Here is a 20,883-nt window from a genome sequence, read left to right as displayed (position 1 = left end):
GAGCCCATTGAAATATTGGCCAGAAAGCGAGAGACCTGAACCTTGTGGGATAGTCTAAGGTGAAAGAACATGCTCTATAGGATTCTCACGGAAAATAATGTATTTGGTCACTTTGTTCTTTACTTTTGTAGAGATGTTTGGAGTCAATTCAATTTCAGTTTTTTAGGATAATCTGTGAATCGTCATTTATATGACAGATAAGCTTGAGTGTATTATTAATGATATCAAGAAGTGTGGATAGGCAAATATTAAAAAGTGATTATTGAGCTTTGAGGGTCACCTAATGAATGCAGGATCACATAACTATGAAAGTGTGATGATTTATAGTACTACAAGGTAGTACTTATCCAGTGAAGAACTATGCTTTGGATTTCAGTGGCACCTTGCTGTTGGGTCAGAAAAGTCCCACACATGATGATAGACGTACACCCCTGCCCTGAGGGTCCCAACTGTGCTGATGTTTGGATCCCTAATGCTGTTTTTTATGGTTGAGCCCGCATAGCATGCGCTTGTGCATGCGTATTGCTTGTGAGATGCTTTAGTAGTAAGAAAAGGGCTCGGAGCCCTGCCCATGTCATGTCAGTGTCTTTCATTGGTTCATGGGCTTGCCTTTTAAAATCTGCTTGCCTTCATTAGTAGAAGGCATGCACACGTCATGCCTTTTCTGGTGGTTAGCCCTCCTCGAGCGCAGCGACCAAGTACTGAAAACATACGAGGCTCGCTGTTTTCCATCCGGTTTGTGGACTACTTTTTCTCAATTTTCGCAGTGTGATCTTGCTTGTTTAGCAGCGCAATTGCGCTCGTTTTTTTTCTTTTTCATTTAATGAGGCAAGAAAAGTCCAGTTGGGAGTTTACAACTGCTAATAGCTCTAACTCAGAGAAATGCGAGACTCGTTGCATTGCAAAGGCTTGTTTTTGTTGTCATAGGCAAATGTGAATCATGCTTGTGCACCATGGTATAGGGCATTCTCACAGGCTGCGTTCTTGTTGGAAAGGGTGGGGTGCCTAAAGCACCCCCCCCCATAGTGGTGAAAGGCTACTGTCTTTACCAGTAGATAAGCTGCACACACGTGGTGGTGGCAGCATATTGTGTAGTGAACAGTAGGTGTGAACAGGCCTTTTTTACCCATGCGATTGGAGTGAGGCCTACAGGCTCACTCATTTAAGGTTGTGAAGGTGGAAAGTTACCAGAAGTATGCCTTGTTCCTAAGGTCATTCCAGATTGCAATTAATGCCTTTTCTGTGCCATTGTGGGCATGGAAACCCGAATATTTGCCAGAGAGGGATAGGTTTGTTTGACGAAATCTGAGACTAGTTTTACAGCTACATTTCCATAAGCACTCTAGGAATGGCCTTTGGGCTACAGGCTAGTTGTTTGCTGGGTCTAGTCAAGTCCTTGGTTCTTAAGGAATGAAAATGTGCACACTGTCTTTTAAACAGTACTGCACATTTTAAGAAACACAACCTCCTTTTAAATGATCAACATAAGCAAGCAGAGTATTGTCATTGTTACCCGCTAACCTGTTGCTAGGGAAGTCAAAGCAGGAAAGTTGGAAATGCTGCCTCTTGGGACATAGCACCGCTATTAAGAGTGGCCCAGATTTAGCCATTTTGTGGTCGAGCTGTCAGCTTTAGTGCTTTTGAGTGCGTCTTATAGTCACTTTATTCTATGTGTGGCTGCTTATGAACATTGAGAGGGTACAATTTGGTGTATGGAGATTGAAAGAGGGGGAGGTCTCATTGGAAGTCAGCTCTTGCCCCTCCATACAGAGTCATAGACAGTATCCATAGACCAACTTTACAATCTTGCGCTGAAACAGAACTAATTGCATTTATTCACTTTGTATCACTAACACTATATGGAATGTTGTACCTTTTTAAACACTGTACATTGGAAACAAGGCTGGGGTCCTGCTAGATCTGTAGCACGTCTCCTTGCTCCATTACAGCTCTCTTTTTAAGTGGCATATTAAGTATCTGGATCTTGAAGGAGAAACCATGATTGACCTACAGAATATACTGTCCCCATTTTTTTTTCATTTTTTTAAAAATCTTTTTATTTTTATTTTTAAACAATGCAAGTTATTCACCTCATGTCCAGTGTGTCAGTATACATCAGGTTTCCTTGGCCACAAATATCAATTCGTAACAAAAGCAACAATATCACATGAACTGTAGCAATGGTATCCCTATTTGTAACCGTTATTGAGTAGTAGACATATGTTGTGTCTACACATGACATTTAATGTGATGGTCGCCATCAGTTGAGCTAATCTCATCGCGTACTAGAGCTTCTAGTCGATGTTGGTATATTGCCGGATAGCTAATAACACCCAACAGTTAGTAATCCCTGTGTAGGGCTGTGCGGGAATAGACCTGAAAATGGATTATAACTTAACAAGAAAGAAAGAAGAAAGAACCTGCTTGGCGTTTATGAGGGGGGGGGACGTCGGGATCTTCATCTATGTTTATTATGGCTCCCCGGCTTCCGGCCTTTACTTCCAGTTACTGAGGACGGAGGGGAAGAGGTGGGAGTTGGCGGCTTAGGCTCCGTGTTCTCATTTCAAAGGTAGGGCAAGTTTGTTATACGTTTGTAGGGCAATTTGATGCTGAGAGTTGGCAATAATCCCCGCTCTCGCTATGGGGTCAGACAGGTGTTGTCAGTATTCGGCAGATGAGAGCTGGGGTTAAAGGAAAATGTCTATGGGGAAGTGCTCGTGTGGACGGGTCACGTGGTGACAGATCAGCAGGGGTGTTATGGTGTCGTCTCTCTGCCAGTCTTTTGTGCGCTCAATTTATCTTCCAGTTTCGCTAGGTAAGTATCTCAAAGTGTTACCCCTCCAACTCCACCCTGTGCATGCCTATCTCGGTCTAATGCATTAACCTCTGCCATGGTCCAACGCAACACCATCCGAAGCCAGGCTTGTACATCTGGAGGGCGCGTAGCCTTCCAAGCCATGGCGATCATTCGCTTAAACAGTGTTAGGGCAAGATCAACAAACTTTATATAATACTTGGATCGTTTATTCCGCTTGGTCATCCCCCCGTAGGCAAAGGAGCGGGTCTGGTGCGAGGGATTTGTCTATAATGTCAGATATATGTTGCATGATGCGTCCCCAGGCACTGTATATCTCAGGACATTCCCAAGTCATATGCAGGAAGGTGGCGTCATCGTGCCCACATCGCAGGCACCTCGAGGTGGCTTCTGTAAACATGCGGCGAAGTCTATGTGGGGACAGGTACGTTTGGTGGACATAGTTAAAGTGTGTAAATTTGCATTGCAGTACTCCGGTTGTAGTCAACTTATGTCGTACCATGTTCCCCTCTATTGATTGTCCACCTGCCAACCAAGCCATTACCCACTGCAGTTGTGCCGCTGCATAATATCGTTCCATATCGGGGATTACCATCCCTCCCTCAAGCATTGGGTATTATAACACATCTAGGGATACTCTTTTACGTCCTGAGCCCCATATAAGCGCTCTCAATAGGCTGTGTATAGTGTTGAAGAAGGCCCGTCCGGGCGACACTGGCAGCGCTAGAAATAGATAGAGTAATCTAGGGAGTACCAGCATTTTCGCTATCGCTGCTCTGCCCATAGGGGAAAGGGGTAACCGTGTCCAGAAGGGTGATGACCTACGGATAGAGGACAGCACTTTGTTATAGTTGCCCTCCACTAAATCCGATTCAGCCAGGTATACATCTATGCCCAAATAGCGAAAACTCCCAGTTGCCCATATTAGTCTCCCTTGTATGGGCATTTGGTTCAGCGTATCATTCGTTTTTCCTAGGGGGAACACACAGGATTTGCTCCAGTTTACCCGAAGGCCCGACAGTTCACTGAATTGGTCCAATATCTCGTATAAACCGGTTAAGGTATCAACAGTTTTCCCCAGGTAGATTAATACATCATCTGCATATAGTGATGTAATATGCCAACCACCATCAACCCATACTCCCCATTCACTCTCCTTCGTCCGCAAGCGCGCTGCAAGCGGTTCCATGGCTAGAGCGAAAAGTACTGGGGACAGCGAGCAACCCTGTCTTGTCCCTCTTTGAATGGGGAAGGGGTCTGACACATAGTGGCCCGTTTGGACTCTATCCTGGGGTGTGGTATAAAGTAGCTGTATCCACTGTACAAATTGGGGACCCAACCCAAAGCCTCTCAGCGTCCACATTAGGTAAGGCCAACCTATTGTGTCGAACGCCTTTTCAAAATCTAATGATACCGCCACTGGGACGCCAGTACCCTTGGAAACTGCATCAATGATATGGCACAATCTTCGAGTATTGTGGTATGTGGCCCTATTTGGTATAAATCCATTTTGATCGGGATGTATTAGGGATGGAAGTAAAGGAAGCAGCCTATTTGCCAGGATCTTACTTAGGATTTTGTAATCAAGATTGAGCATAGAGAGGGGACGATAGGAGTTCACTTCCAGAGGATCCTTGCCCGATTTAGGGAGCACCACAATAAGGGCCTCATTCATCGAGGTGGGGAGTCCCCCCTCTCTGGTATGATGCCTCATACAGGGCCATCAGCCGAGGTGCGAGGCGGGTTTCATATGTAGCGTGAAATTCAATAGGCAACCCATCTAAGCCTGGGGTCTTCCCTCTAGCCATTTGTTTTATTGCCAATTGCACTTCAACAAGTTGTATGGGCTTCTCCATGTCTTGCTTTTGCTGTTGTGTAAGGGTGGGGAGAGGGAGATCATGTAGTAGTGGGTGATTGTCATATGAGGAGGGGGTCATTTGCGCCGTATATAGGGTTTTGTAGTATTGAACAAAGGCCTCATTAATCGCCTCTTGAGTATTGACCTCTTCCCCTCTATCGTTCCTAATCACACCTAGTACCGTTCGAGGCACCTCAGAGCGCAACAGCCAAGCCAACATGCGTCCAGGTTTGTCCCCCTCCCTATGTTGTCGGGTCAGATATTTTTTGTAGTCTAATTTCCCAAGCCTATCTAATTCCTCTCGATATTGCTTATGCTGTAGTGTCAGTGATCGTCGCGCTGATGGATCAGTTATAGCTGTTTTCTCCAGCCGACATATTTCCTGTTCCAGGTTCAATGCAGTGCGCGTAAGGGCGGTTTTCGCTCCCCAAGAGGAGGTCATACAATGACCTCGTACAACCACCGTCATTGCATCCCATTCCACTCTAGTGTCACCCACCGAGCCCTCGTTGTGTTGAAAGTATTCCGTAATAGCTGTACCTAATTGTATTCTATAAGGCACATCTTATAGGGCTTCCACTCTGTCTCCATGTCGGTGTCTTTGGTCTGGGTCGCCCCTATTTAAAAACCACCCGCAGGGGGTTGTGGTCAGATAAGGTTCTCCCCAAGTACTCAGAACTACGGATATTGGGCCACATAAGTGGGTCGCAAAAAAATATAATCCAGTCTCGTGTGTATGTGGTAGCCTGGCGCATAGTAAGAATACTCCCTATCCTCAGGATGGTGTAGATGCCAGATATCATGTAGTTGCATAGCTTGCGTCCATTGATGGAAGTGTTTAGTAGTATGTAAGCTGGGAGTGTTCGGTGGGGTGGGGGAGGGAGGGGGGATTGGGTGGGGGAATGGAGGGTGGTGGGGAGCGATTGATCCAGATCTGTATTTTGGATACAATTAAACCCCCCACCCCTCATAAACTAGGCGTGTATGGATCCTGTAGTAAGGACAGGGGATAGTCCATTAAAGAAGGATCCTTGCATTGTATTGGGACCATATATGGAGGTCAGGAGAATGGAATGACCATCTAAGTGTCCTTCTAGCAGAACATATCTTCCCTCCCGATCAATATGTATCTTAGTTGTAATGAACGGCACCTCTGGAGCTATCCAGATTAAGGTGCTTCTGGCATATGCGGAATAAGCGGTGCCGTAAATCTGACCCCTCCAGCGAAGGGCAAGCTTAATTAGTTCTCCCTGTATCAAATGTGTCTCTTGTAAGCAGGCGAAATGTACCCGGCGTCTCCTAAGATAAGAATATATTCTGTATCTCTTAATGGGATTATCCATACCCGAATGTTCCAAGTCAACATAGTATATTCAGTAGCCATTATTGCCTAGGTTGAAAATTCGATGCATCTCGTGCCCCCCTCCCTTTTGATCATCAACAATTGACCCGACTGTGGCCCCCTTGATCACCAAGCATTTACATGTATTAACCACAAACAAAACAACTCCCAGAGCCCAGGCTTGATCCAGAACAAGTATCATGCAAAAATACCACAAACATACTTCTAGGAAGTATAAAACTACAGTGTATGCATATCCGTTCGGTGAAAGCACACCACATGGCGTCCCCTGCCTTCGTGAGGGGGCGGGAAGAGCCATGTTGCAGGTGGGAGTCCACACCGTGGGCCCCATAACATCTCAATGAATCTGTGTCCCGAGCCCCGGGAGCTCGCCCCAACAGGCGACACATGACTCCATGTCGCGGGGATAGGCAGGATCCAGCAATCCCCTGTACTCGCAAGATCCCTGTATTCATAGGTCATCTGCTGAACGTGGAGTCAGTGTCGGGCCCTCATCATCCAATGATCCCCCGCAAGGGCGGTGGGGTCCCCGTATCAGTGCTGGAGGGAAACTGAGGGTTCTCTGTTAAAGCGTAGAAGGAGTTAGTAGATAGTTAAGATGCTTCCTTTATGGCCTCCTCCCGCTCTTTGACTGCTTGGGCTTGTGAAGGTCTTGCTTTGCTATGTTTTTGCTTGCGTTGCTTCGTACGTGGGGTCAGCCAAGTGAAATCTTCTTGGTGGTCCGGAGTCGTATGCATTAGGCATTTTGCATGCAGCCAAGTCCATGCGTCCACTGGCGAGTGGAAAAGTTGCGTTGCCTCGCCATCAATCTCCCGAAGTTTTGCAGGAAATAGCAGTTCATATTTATAATTCAGTTCTCGTAGTCGTTGTTTCACCTTGATAAAGGAGTTGCGTTGTGTCTGTACTTCTACAGTGAAATCTGGGTAGGCTGAGATTTCTGCATTCTCATACCGCCACGGACCATGAGAGCGGGATAGCGTCCCTTTCTCTGATGTTTAAAAGTCGAGCTATTATAGGTTGTGGAGGTGCGCCTTGCCGGGGGGGTCTACCTGGGACCCTATGGGCCCTTTCGACAGAAAAGACCTTGGAAGGGTTTCCACCCAATACAGTGTTGATCAGCCATTGTTCTATAAATAGTTCCGTATTGGGCAATTCCACTTGTTCGGGGAATCCCACCAGCTTAATGTTATTGCGGCGTGATCTCCCCTCAGCGTCTTCCACTCGTTTATACAAAGCCGTCAGTTCCAGTTTTACTTGCTCAATATGAGACTGCAAGTCCTGCACCATGGGGCGGATGGCTGCCAATGAGGATTCAGTTCCCTCTACCCGGTGTGTCAGGCTTTGATGATCCACGCGAAGCAAGTTGACCTCTGTGGCTATTGCATCAATCCTCGATTCTAGTGACGTTTTTATATCTAGTATGGCCTGCAGAACTTTATCAAACTGAGTGGAGTGTGACTTAAGCGTGGCATCTAGGTGGCCAGCGTTTCCAACGCTCCTCCCTCCTTCAGGGTGTAGTCCAAATCGGGCCCTGTGTTTTTGGAGCTCTTAGTTTTGCCCATCATTGCAGAACTTCAGAGGGGCCCCGATAACCGTGAGAAAGTCGTCCAAGGAGTAATCAGGGGGCCTTAAAAAGTATTGTGGGAAGTTAGAGGCATAGTTTTGTGGTCCCTGTCTCCTTCTCAGTCTTCTCCAGTTGAGCCGCAGATCACAGCTCATTTACAAATCCCTTCCAATGCACAGCAGTCACACACAGTATCTTAGGCCCCTGGTGAAGCAGCGTCGTAAGGCTCATCTGTATCATGAGCAGCCTTGTGGGCTTGTGTTTCGGGAGTATTCTCAGTTAGTTGTTTTATTTGAGGCGGCGATCTTTATTTGACTGGCAATTTCCCCATTCGCATTAGGTCTCAGAGGGGTGTCAATCCCCAGGTCTGGGCATTCCTTTGACGTGTGGGCCTTTGGCCAAGTTCCTCCTTCACTGCCGCGGGCTCGGTGACCATCAAGTGTCGCTGCCGCCGCTTCAAATGTGTCATGAAGGTAACTTGGGTCCCCGTGGCCCTTCTGCCTCAAGCTCTGTCGGCGCCACCGTCTGCGCCGTCCCCTGTTTGCGCGCTCTGAGGGCTACTCTTGTGGCTGGGTAGTGTATCACGACCGGCAGCCAGCCCGCACTTCTCCCTCAACCGGCCGGTGCGTCTGCTGCTCCCTCTTCTGGCCCTCCGATACCCTCTAGCGCTCTTCAGAGTGCGCTCACCTCCGTCTTGGTGACCAGGCTGGGTTCAGCCTCCACGTCTCCCAGGAATACGGCTTACTTTCCAGAAGGCACGGTGCATTGTATTTAAAAGCAGGACAAGTTAAAAAAAAATTGCGTAACGTCTGGTCCAATCAAAGGATTTATTGAATCAAATCTTCCAATAACTCCACATTTCATCCATTTGAAAATACATTTCAAGCCAACACGTGTTTCGTCATGGGAAATTCTTTCTTCCCAAACGACTTCTTCAGGGCTAGAAATTGTAAGCAAATTCTTTAAGTTAGAAACCAAAATGCTCAAACGCCAAAATTAAGTGTTGTGCAAAAACCCCAAATTTAAAACAAAAATCTAAACACCCAAAACAAGTGAGAGGAAAGAAATGTTATTGTATTTTGAACAAATACTCTAAACTCCACTTGGAAGAGAATAAACCACAATTGAAGCTGACACATCACCAAATAGAAACCCTAATTCTCCACATGCTCACACAGCTGTGTTGTGCCTCATAATCACCACTTCTTTGTGAACACAAACCCTAAATCACCCTATTAGAATTATTAATAAGATGCAAATTGATGTCCAATGAACAATAATGTCACATACAGATGTATGTGCACAGTAACCAGTGGATTAGTAGTGCTATCCCCATGATTATGTTTTTTAAAAATTCCATAAAGCTCATGGCAGTACCTTATTGTTAGCCGAAATCTAGTGTAAACGGGTAATCCTGTCCGTCTACAACCGTTGTCAATACATACAACAGATAAATCAAGGTTGTCCAAATCTAGTAAAAAAAAAATTGGGTTCAAATTCGGAATTTGTCAATTCTGAAATTTTTAGATTTACCTTTTATTTTGTTCTTCTTAATATATTGTGAATGAGGTTATGGGTTTGTTGAAAACGGAAAACCTCTGTTAAAACATATGTCATACATAGATTATTGATAATTAAGGCGGGCTGCTTCATAGTAAAGCTCAAATTGGGCTTTCTTTTGGTGCTGAGTTTAGCTTAGTAGTTCTACAAACTGAGGCAAAACCCAATAACCCTTAGACCTGGATAATTAAATAATAAATACAAACTTGGCCACAAGGGGGAAGTGTATGCCTTAACTTCCACAGCAATTCTAAGTTCTAGAAGAAAAAAAACTTTTTTGTCTAAGTATGGTATCCTTAAGTTAGTTCATATTTTTTATTTCTTTGAAACCATTTCATCTTTTTCATTCAGAAAAGATTTATATATTAGTAAAACCTAAACATTTTTTCATTTTTAGGTGCTCCTAAAGTGATGGCGCAGTGAATGTGATAATTAAAGTGCCAAAGTGTTATATACAATATATACAGAATGTGGTTAAAAGCAAAGAAAAACAGTGATCTTCAAAAGGACCCCTTTATTCTAGGTGTCTTGAAGTCACCTTATATATTTACTTTCACAAGTTTAGCTTAGTAAGCAAAAGATGAGGGTGAGATTGATATAAAGTTACTCATTCATCAATATGTTACAATATTTTCTTTTGTTTGCACCCCTCATAAACATTGCAGCTACTGTTCTGTTTGTTTTTATCATAGTTACTGCTCATATTGTATGCACAAGGATAGGTTAGGATTAAAGTATATCACTTGTTTCCTGGTGTTCTTGAGTGTGCCTTTCTACTTTGAAAGAGGTTTTGGATTCCATTAATCGTGTGATATTTCAAAGAATTTATCATCCCCAAAATACATCTCACTCGGGCACTGGATAGTGGATTGCAGTGTGGTTGGAGCCCAACTCGTTTTCTGTCTTGTTTTGGCACATTGACTAAGTCCTTAATGCCAGGGTATCCTAAAAGTCTATTCCTGTGCCATGTTAAATGTATACATGCAAAAGGGATCATGACAAATATGTTTACATTTGCTTTATGAAAACATCACAGACAATAGACTTTAGAAAAAACACAGACACACAATCATTGCAAGTCCAACTTTTGTGATTTCCAAGCTTGTACATGTCTCTTTGAATGCACAACTCATTAACAAAGGAAAAACATTTCAGTACATAACCTTCCAAGATGACTCAATGTGAACGATGAAAGAGTATTCTTTGAGGGGGGAAAAAATGTTATGACTTCTTTCTTGGCAAACTTCCCAGTGCCCCATTACAAATAGCCTGAAGGCATTTGCTCCTAATTCTTTTTAGCTCCTTAGGCACTCTAGTGTTACAGGAATGGTTGCAGGCACTTGCTCTACCCCTTAAAACATTGCCTCAATTAGATGGTAACATGGGCCCATGCAAATGAGGGCAACACTTTGCCCCTGCACCCGTGCCATATTGTTGATGTGAGTGCGATGGCAAAGAGACTTTCAGGAGCTGCACTGACAGTGCACCACCACAAAGAGGTGGCACACTGTCAGTGTGCCCCCTCTGGAGGTGGGAGAACCCCTCTGCAGGCGGGTGCAGTCAGCCATTTCACCCACCTGCAGAGGGATAACTTTCTCCCTCCCTCCACCCTTCCACTCCCTTTAAAGTACATGCAAGTACCACCTGTACAGTGAAAGATGGAGCACCTGTTTGAAGCAGCCGCTTTGCCTTTTACTTAAGCGTTCGCCCCAGGACAGGCGAACGTTTGCATCTGCCCCGGGACTTAGCATTGATTGTAATAGGGCGCACTGTTTCTGTTTGCATCTGTCGTACCTGTTTAAAGGTGCACTGTGCGCAAACATGAACAGCGTGCCCATTACATAATATCGACACTGGTGATCTCAAAGATTCTGCCTTCGATCGCATTAGCCTATTTATTATTCACTTCTATTTCGTTGCGGTAGTTCGATGGCTACGTTTCAATACGTGTGCTTGTTTGGTAGTCTGAAAGGTGAATCATTTTAAATCTGTGACTCGTGTTTGAGAAACCAAATCTACTGTAATACATATAGAGTTGGAATATACCACTAATTTATAATCACTTTATGGAACAATGTTTCCATAGTCAAGCCTCTTCAGAGCTCTTCTAAAAAAAAATATGTAACAGTCCTGCCTTAAAGTCTGGAATATTGAGCTGCTTATTGATGTGCAGTTTTGAACATGCCTTTTTGACCATGTGTACCGGACAATATCTGCAGAAACATCCTTTTCCCTCCTAGCTGCTAATTTATGAAACTCACCTCTATTAAGAATACAACCTCCCTTGTAATCATCGAGAATTCAAGAGGGTAGCGAAGACCTGACTTTCCCAAATCTCAGTCCTTTGGAGACGATAAGCCAGTATCTCTCATTGACCCCATTAGCAAAATAGAAAGCACAGAATATTCTACGTAGTACTAGGAAAATACCTGCACTCACAACTGAATCCAAATGACAACTCACCAGAATCATACAGGCAAAAAAGGAAAGAATGTCTCAACAACTATAGAAGAAACAATTCAAATAACTCTAACCATGCAACAAAAGTCACAGATAACAAAAGAATATCTCTTCACCATACTCAGTGCAATACTGTTTGACTCCAATATAAATTCCTACAGCCATCTGAGAAAGTGTGAAATCGTTATTGTTTTATTTTACACCCTTCATACCACTTGCATGTCAGGTGGAAATTTGTTTTCATTGCAGAACGAACTGCTTCACAGTTTTCACGTAGAAATGAGACAGATCTATATTTACAGATAAACATTCATACTGACCAAACTAAATAGAGTCTTCAATACAAGAGACTGACAGTCTATTGTTGTTATGCATGACTACGCACAGTATGACAATCTATTCTCGATATTCGTGACTTTTTTTTTAACTAATAGTATGAATTATCCTTTTAACTGAATGTGCTTAAAATGTACATCACAGGGAACCTGAACATTCTAAAACTAGTCTGTGCGAGAAGAAAATTTCAAATTGCATAGTACCACTTAAAAAAGCCTTGGCCACAGCTCTTATACCCGACTAATTATTAAAGCTGGATTCCAACGGAGTAGTATGGTAACCATCCATAAAGTGCTACAGTGCCTCATCAGAGGTAGAATGTGCTATAAAAATACCCATAGCATAACATTGAAAGATAATTGAATTTGAAAAGCCAGGCCTCCGCCTGGGTTGTATTTTCTTACTGACCTGCCTCCAGACCAGGACTTGTATCGAGCTCTCTCTGCAGTAACATGCTGTTACTGTTTTGAGATAACCGTTGATTCTTCAGATGCATATTCTGCATGCAATACACAACATTTTAATCTGCTGAGGAATAGTTTCTATGATTAGGACCTAGGCCTAACCAGTTCCAATTTGTTATATTAGATTGTTATATTAAAAAGTTCACATTAAAAATGGTTACTGTAACAGGGTATGACAGAAGAGAGACACGTCAGGGCTCTTGGTGTCTGCATTTCGTTTATTGGGCAATTTTTATCTTATTCGATAACGTTTTTTCAGGTTATTATAACAAGTGACTAAAGAACATATGAGAGGGTTCTGGATATTCCTCAGAGTTCCTTCACTCCTCTGGGATCCCTGGGTTCTTTCCCTCTCCGGGCTCTCGCTCTCCCAGTCTCCTTTTGTTGCAGCAGCACAGACACTGGGGTAAAACAAAAGAGGTCCTGAGTGAGATTCCTATGGCCTGTCTCTACCCTTCGGCGTTCTCCTCCTTGCGACAACACTCCTTGTAATTCCGCTCTCTTTGGGCCCGTTCCTGTGATGACATCATGACTCTGTGTTTGTTGCGCAGCAATAGGGCTGATACTTTTGACCTCTCATAGCCATCCACAGTGGCCTTGGTGGAATAGTCCTGTTCGCCTACAGGGCCCCTGTTTCTGTTACATTCAGAATCAAACGTATATCTTCGCTGAAACCGGATTTCTAGTAGTCAAAGGTAAACAGCTGACATTCTGTGGCTACTCAGTGCAAGTCTATGATGAATGGATAAATGAGTACCATGCCATAGAGATGCCACATTCCCTCCTCTGGGATTCTTCGGTTCTCTCCCTCTCTGGGCTCTTATTCTCCCAGTCTCCTTTTGTTGCAGCAACGCAGACACTTGGGTAAAACAAAAGAGGTATTGAGTGAGATTCCCATGGCCTGTCTCTACCCTTCGCCAGTCACCAATGCAGTGATCAACTTAATAGTCTATCGTTTAGGGTACTTTAGGGTGTTTGTGTACAGAACAACTGGTCCCTGGTCCTACTTATTACCGGCTTCCATTCCTGGTGCATCTAACAAACAGAACAATAATACCCCTTGTGCTAATACCACTACTTCACCATGCACATCATCACTTGCCTGGTGCTATAGCCCTGTCCTCTGGACGCAGATGTATGGACCTCAGCACATTCTTTACTTAGGCCGCCGGGGCTGTGCCTTGTCTCTCTGTCTCTTTGTGTCAGTTCCCGGATTCTCCCGTAGACCTTCACTGTATTGCAACGTCCTCGCTGGTCCTCTGCAGCGTCCTGACGCTTCCCTCTTCATGGGATTCACGTTCAAGTGTGGCTGGTCTCCTCCACGGTTCGGCGTCCTCCTCCTTGCGACGCCACTCCTCGTAATTCCTCTCTTTTTGGGCCCATTCTTGTGATGACATCATGACTCTGCATTTGTTTTTGTTGCACAGCAGTAGGGCTGATACTTTTGACCTCTCATATCCATTCATAGTGGCCATGTTGGAGTGGTCCTATTCGCCCACAGGGCCCCTGTATCTGGTACATTCAGAATCAAAAGTATATCTTCGCTGAAACTGGATTTCTAGTAGTCAAAGGTAAACTCAGAATCAAAAGTATATCTTCGCTGAAACTGGATTTCTAGTAGTCAAAGGTAAACAGCTGACATTCTGTGGCTACTCAGTGCAAGCCTATGATGAATGGAGAATTGAGTTCCATGCCATAGAGATGCCACATTCAACTTTGATAATAGCAGCAACACTATGGGGCAGATCTGTGCGAAAAAAAATTCTTCTGCAGTGCATTCTTTGGCATGGGTCATCAGCATATAGTAATGAAGAGCAGTATTTTAGTGATGACGTCCCTTCAAAAAAGAGTGTATATCATCAAAGTGAGCCTACCACTCTCGCTACTTCGAAAGCTTTTAATAAGTAGAAGTGGCTAAATCGAACCCTCCTCTGTCCTCTTAAGCATGACTGCAAGGATGTGTACCCTTGCATAAGAACCTTTACAAAGAGCCACAAAGCAATATATGCTACATTAATATTTGTAAAGTAAAACACATCTCGAGAAGGAGGTCTTTATTGACACCCCGCTTACCTACACCCCAGACATCAGTACTGATGTGACCATTGAGCTTCGCAAAATGCATATTTACACCTTTTAAAGGCAATTTCTCTTCTTTCCAGTTTTAATGAGTCGTTGCATTTTGCTTTGTTTGCAGAAGTCTTTTTAGGCTTCAATTGACTTAATTCCATCTCCGCAAGCTTGCACAAAGAAGGGCAAATAATGCTCCCTTTTCAACTTATCAGGGGACATTGATTTTCAACTGGACTCTTAGCCTGATAAGAGTTTTGCTATCCCTTAATTTGTGTACTTGCAATATATAAAGAACAGTAGTCCATTAACATACCAGATAGATGTGTAGTTGTTGTCAGCCGTACTCTGCATTTAGCTAACAAATGACATAACCTTCAGGAATGCTCCATCCCCTGTGTAACATGTAAAAAGTTATGTCTGTGTTTTTTAGTTGAAAGTCATTTTTTTTCCTGTAGAAATGAGGCCTTCGTTGGGAACTAAAATTGCTGATAGCATTACAAGGCACATTGAAGACACCAGAACCTGTATTTTTTCATTGATACTTGAGTCTATACATGGTTTATACAGCGTGGTCTATGAAAGTGTTGTGTGAGCTAAAATAATGCCTATATGATTTGCTGCTATAAAATGTAGACTTTTCTCTCTTTTATGGTCTTAACTGCAAAAGGGACTTGAATAACGGTGTATTCGTTTTAATTTTAAATATTTTCTTATTCTCACACTTGTTCTTATTTCATAATATCTTCTAAACAATTTTGAAATATATTGTTGTATATTAGTTTATATTTCAACTTTTTTAAAATATTTTTTTCAGACAAAAGAAGTTGGAGAAAGTAATGGAAGATGAAGGTTTGCGAGATGAAGAGGTAAAGAGATGATACAAAAAGCCTACAATCTACAATTGCAAAAAGTAATATTTTTCATTTAAAAAATATTTAATATAAAAAAATGAGTTTCTTTCACACTCTTTTTGATCCATTATGCAGAAAAGGATGCGAAGATCTGCTCATGCTCGAAAGGAAACAGAGTTTCTTCGCTTAAAAAGAACTAGACTTGGATTGGAAGATTTCGAATCTTTAAAAGTAATTGGAAGGGGAGCATTTGGTGAGGTAAGATTGAAGCAACTTTGAACAAATATATTGTGTTACCAGGTCATTGTAATAATTGTAGTTTCGTCTAAAAACAACATGTCTTGCTATTTATAACTTCTGCCAATAAGTATGGCACTTTTGCTCTTGTTAAATAAATATATAAATGAATGTGTGTTTTGCTGTTTTATTCGAGCTCCAAACTGAAACTGATGACAATCTAAATCACCCCTCCTTGTATTTGTTCTATGTACTCCCTGTGAACAAAATTATTCTGACCTAGAAAAGGAATTATTCTCAATGAAACATGCATCAAACACAAAATGTGATGGGAATAATGCCTGGAAATAGTCTAGCACTGGCAATCACTTGAGGTAGTATTCCAAACCACTGTTTTTTTTATTTTTATTTTTATTTTTTTACCAAATGTGCTACTCTAGGCAGAGGCATTCCTTATGCAGATCAGTACTTACCCAGTTCCTCGTGGGAGTAGTAATCCCGGTTTGCCATGCATTGCCCTCTCCAGACTGGAACACAAGAAACTCCAGACCGGTTTCACCCTTATTTGGATTGGAGAGATATTACTTGGATCATTTGGCACTGTGAGCAAGGGTCCCACGTTTGGGCTATCGAAAGCGTTCCTTCCATCACCTTTTGTGTGTTTGATGTAACTACCTAAGAGGCCAAGAGTATGCACAGGTTTGTGTCAGTTGCTCACTATGACACAAGATCTAAGAGACAACTCAATTAGGAGGCCTAATAAGGCCAAAACTAGTCTAGGGTTGCTTGTGTTTCCTTCTGGAGGAGCCGTTGGCTGGACTGTTCCCATGAGGTGCTGGTCCAGTACTGACTTGCATAATGTGGACCTCTGTCTTTACTCTGAAATAAGCTTAAGTGCTGCAGCCAGTGTGATACATGTTTTGTATATGTGGATATCTTAGCTTGCACTGCTGCTGCTGGCCATCTAGTACTTGGGCTGTGTGTCAGCAAAAGCATCCCATTGTGTATATTTTCACACAGGCTTGGACTGGTGCTGCAGATGCTGTCCATGCTCTAAGCATGCAAGGAAAGCTTGCATTATTTCTGACCAGATCTGTATGTGTTCTGTGGGGAAGCTTGTACTCCTGTCCGGTGCTGTACCTGTTCTGTGTGTGGAAATCTTGCTGTGTGTGTGAGAGCACACTTGCACTCATACGCTCCAGTGCTGTTGCTTACACCTGTATCAGTTCTGAAATGCTACTGATTAATTTAATTTAACAGAGGCGTAATTGTGCTGCCCACTGCCACACTTGCTCCATGTCTTTGAAAGAAGCTTGCACTAACTGGCCCTGCAGTTGCACACTTGTTCCATGCCTTTGAAGGAAACTTGCACTGGCTGGCACTGCAGTGCCACACTTGCTCCATGTCTTTGAAGGTCCTACAGTACCACACATGCTCCATGTCCTTCAGGGAAGATTGTGATGCTCTTGACCAGTGCTGTATCTCTTATGCATGTGAGTCAAAAAACCACAGGGCTCTTGCTCCATGTGCACTATCTATTTCTGTGTGTTGTAGGTCTGAGCAAACAGCAGTTTTAGCTGTCTCTCCAGCTTCCTGTTTTCTCAAAATAATATATAATCTTGCTTAGAGAAAATGGGCTTTGGGTAAGCCAGTTTCAGTTATTCATCAGACAGTGTAATTTACATATTGGCTCAGCCGTTCAGAACAACATACATACAGCTGGGCAGTGGATTAGCCCTCCTTAGTCTTCTTCAGCCATTGGCTTTGTTGTTAATGTTTGGCTCTGCCTTGGAGACAAACTACCCAACATCCCAAATATCAGTGGTTTGAGTAACAACATTTTGCCTGCCTTCACTGTTACTCTGCATCCAGTGGAGTCTGACCTCAGGAGATATTTCCTTTGGTTCATCCCCAGCAGCTCACCTGCAACAGCAGACTCATGCTAATTGAGTAATGAGAGTACCAGCAACTCTGCTGCCATTGCTACTGAATCACAATTTTTTTATGCAAGGTACCATGCATCATTGCTGCAAGCTTCAAAACCATGCCACTACCTTGAAACATTATTCTCTGTACTCTGAATTTGTTTTTTGTTTTTTACTGTCCCTAAATGGCAGACCAGTGTGAAGCTTTGCTTTCTTTTTTAGGGTCGAGCCTGCGTTGCATGCGTATCGCAGCAAGACGCTTTTGTATTTAGAAAAGGGCTCGGAGCCCTGTCAACTTCACTTCAGTGTTTTTTATTGGTTCGTGGGCTTGCCTAATAAAATCTGCTTGCTTTCATTATTCGAAGGCACGCATAGGTCATTCCTTTTCCGGTTGCTAGCCCTCCTCGAGCGCAGCGACCAAGTACAGAAAACATGCGAGGCTCGCTGTTTTCCATCGGGCTCGTGGACTTCTTTTTCTCTAATTTACGAGCGCGATCTCGCTTGGCAGAAGTCGAGCGCTTTACATAGTTAATTTCACTTTTTCGGGTTATGTACATAAATGCACTTTTGCCCGATAGGTGAAAAGTCGGGTTACAACGCGATCAGCTCTAACATGAGCAAACGCGAGACCCGTTGCATTGTAAATGCTTGTTTGTAATGGAAGCATATGCCCTCCACATCTAGTTGGCATGTTTTTTCTTTTCTTTTCTTTTTTTTCTCTATTTATTTTAGCATATGCTTGCAAAGAAAACTGCCACCTTGTTTTTTCAGAAGGGAAGTGGGAGTTTTTAGTTCACAAAGATCAGACTTGCATAGTCTGCTGTGCTTATCCAAGTGTGGCTGATGGGAGATTAGATAACCTCCATGGACATTCAGGCTTCAGTGTAGCTTACCTCAATATCTTTGAATTTCACCAGTGCACCTATTCACCAGATACTCAATAAATGTCTTTTATGCCACCACCTGTCCGAATTCTGCTTTTTTTCTAGTTAGCGATGTACCTGTGTATGGGCAGTTTTGTTGTGTGAGCGCAGGATAGCCACCATGTTTTGAGAGTGCATTGTGAGGCTGTGTCTGTGCGACTAAGATTGTCTTTTGAGAGTGCAGGGTAAAAGGGCCACGGTTTGAAACTGGCGCTTGTGTGTGTGCAGAGTGAGGCATATGCCTGTGTGAGTGTAGCATGAGGGGTGTGCCTATGATGGTAGCAGTGTGAGTGTGGGTCCCTGATTGTCATGTCTTTGTGTGTCTGCTCTTTACAAAGGCCAAACCTATTGGCTTTGGTAATTAATGCTTTTAAGGTTATGACTTGTTGAAGTGCAGTGCAGTTAGAGGAAATACAATACTCTGTGTATACTATGTCAAATGAGGTTGAGAGTGTCGGGGCAGCTGACAGACTGAGATGTGACCAACAGAGGAGCAAAGTTTATTTGCTTGCACTAAAGGCCCTGACAACCTAGCTACGCCACTATCTGTAGACCCACCTTTTCAAAACCTAATTCCATTTCAGAATCTAAAGTTCTTCATAAATTAATGGCCTCTTTATATTAGATGCCCTGTTGTCCCTTGTTTATTTATTTATGTTTGTTTGTTTATTTATTTCCTCAAGGTGTGTTCCGTGCTTTGGAAATGCTCACACTGAATACAAAAAATCTGTACACCTGCACAACATTGTGTTTTTGCCTTATCTGTGATGGATAGGTACAGCCACTGTCTTTTTATATAACACGGTTTACACAAACACATCAATAAGTAATTCAATGATTTTGTATATGAATGATGCGGCATAGCTGTCATATTCTGCTAGTGTGCAGGAGGCGCACACTATAGATTTAAAGCATTTAATCATATCTGCATAGGGCATGGTGCATAGCTTCTGCCGAGTGCTGATGTGTTTTTATCATGAGCATTTAAGCACTGGAGTCTGTGTTTAAAGTTAAGGGTGAACATAACGCATCTAAAGGTGCGGAATTCTTACACATTATTTTCAATCTTGAAAATGTCCTTTGCAATTATTGTGAAGAGAATCTTGTCCAGTGATTAATCCTATCTATCTGTAATGTATTGCACATTTTTTTCATATACCTCATTGCCTAATGTACCTTAAGCAATTATTAGTTGAATTCTTTGAAAATGAATCCCCTCATGTTTTGGAATGTTCAGTGCATTTAGTTCGTCATTTAGTTGAAACCGCTCAAATCACTGTTTGCAGTTGTCATTGGACTATGGAAAACTGACGTACGTTTTCTCTGGGTATTATTTATTTATTTTTAAATTGATTGCAAAACGAATCCACACTAATGGGACCCAAAACCTTCATGGTTCAATTACACCCAAGTATTTCTTGAAGCGTTTTCATTTGGGTTGATCTGTCATTGTAAGTAAAATTAAATATTTGCTTTCAGGTGCGGTTAGTGCAAAAGAAGGATACAGGTCATGTTTATGCAATGAAAATATTACGGAAGGCTGACATGCTGGAAAAAGAGCAGGTAAGACTACTTGTTCAGGGGCTTTTATATGATGGATCATTGAGTCATTTGTGCCATTATCTGAAACTGGAAGTCCTGACTTCAGGATCATTTATATCTTCATTTATTTAGTTGCCATTTATGCAGAAAACAGACCTAATTGCCGGTGGTTTAGGAGCACTGTACAGTTTGTAAGTGGTACAATTACAATGAAGAAGATTGATAATAGTCCAGAACAAGTAGGCAGTACTAAGTGAAATACTTTGTTTTAAATGTAGGTGTATGTGGAGGGTTAGTGGGAGGAAAGAGAGAAAAGAAGCTGAAGTGCCATCAAATTTGAGAATTTCAGGTTCAGCACTATTAAAATGATCTCCCCATTGGGTGGTCATATAGCAGGCCCGTGACCGACTGAGGTAAGTCAAGAGTAATTATGAATGACACATGGGTATATCTGGTCTCAATAGATACAGGGAAGTATTAGTACCAGTTCCCTGATTATGAGTTAGGAGTAAGTATGTGTGAAGATTTTGGGCAGGAGAGGAATGCAGAGGATGCTGCGTGGCAGAGGAGTGCATTACATGCTCTCACTGTGCCTTGGTAGGGAGGCAGCTGGACCAGGAAATAGGCCCTGGCAGCTCTTCACGACAGTGCCTTGCACTGACCTAGGAGATTGCACTAGCTAGATTTTCTGGCTGGTAAAATCAGGTGAGTTGTTCCCACAGAACTTTGGGGTACAGGATCGACAGCTCATTCATGATTGAGCAGAGCGGAATTCCATATAGGGATTCTGCTCCTCTCTGCTCACCTTGTAATTGAGGTCTAAGTTGGCAAAGGGAGTAGGCAAAGAAAAGAGTACTGTTTTCTTTGGCTTTTTTAAAGTTGTAAAGTGTGATGTGGCAACAAGTAATGTAT

General features: G+C 42.9%; 1 protein-coding gene across 1 annotated transcript in view; it reads left to right on the top strand.

The window, feature by feature from the left end:
• Positions 1 to 20,883, top strand: part of STK38 (serine/threonine kinase 38) — a 202,793-nt gene that overhangs the window by 33,108 nt on the left and 148,802 nt on the right. The window contains exons 2-4 of the mRNA XM_069238981.1: positions 15,308 to 15,359; positions 15,480 to 15,602; positions 19,909 to 19,992. Coding sequence (XP_069095082.1) covers positions 15,308 to 15,359; positions 15,480 to 15,602; positions 19,909 to 19,992 — 259 coding nt within the window. The remainder of the gene's footprint in view (positions 1 to 15,307; positions 15,360 to 15,479; positions 15,603 to 19,908; positions 19,993 to 20,883) is intronic.

This window comes from Pleurodeles waltl, chromosome 6 (genome assembly GCF_031143425.1).
Source record: "Pleurodeles waltl isolate 20211129_DDA chromosome 6, aPleWal1.hap1.20221129, whole genome shotgun sequence".
Classification (NCBI taxonomy): Eukaryota; Metazoa; Chordata; class Amphibia; order Caudata; family Salamandridae; genus Pleurodeles; species Pleurodeles waltl.
Note: the sequence above shows the minus strand (reverse complement) of the source record. Positions and strands in the feature narration are given on the sequence as shown.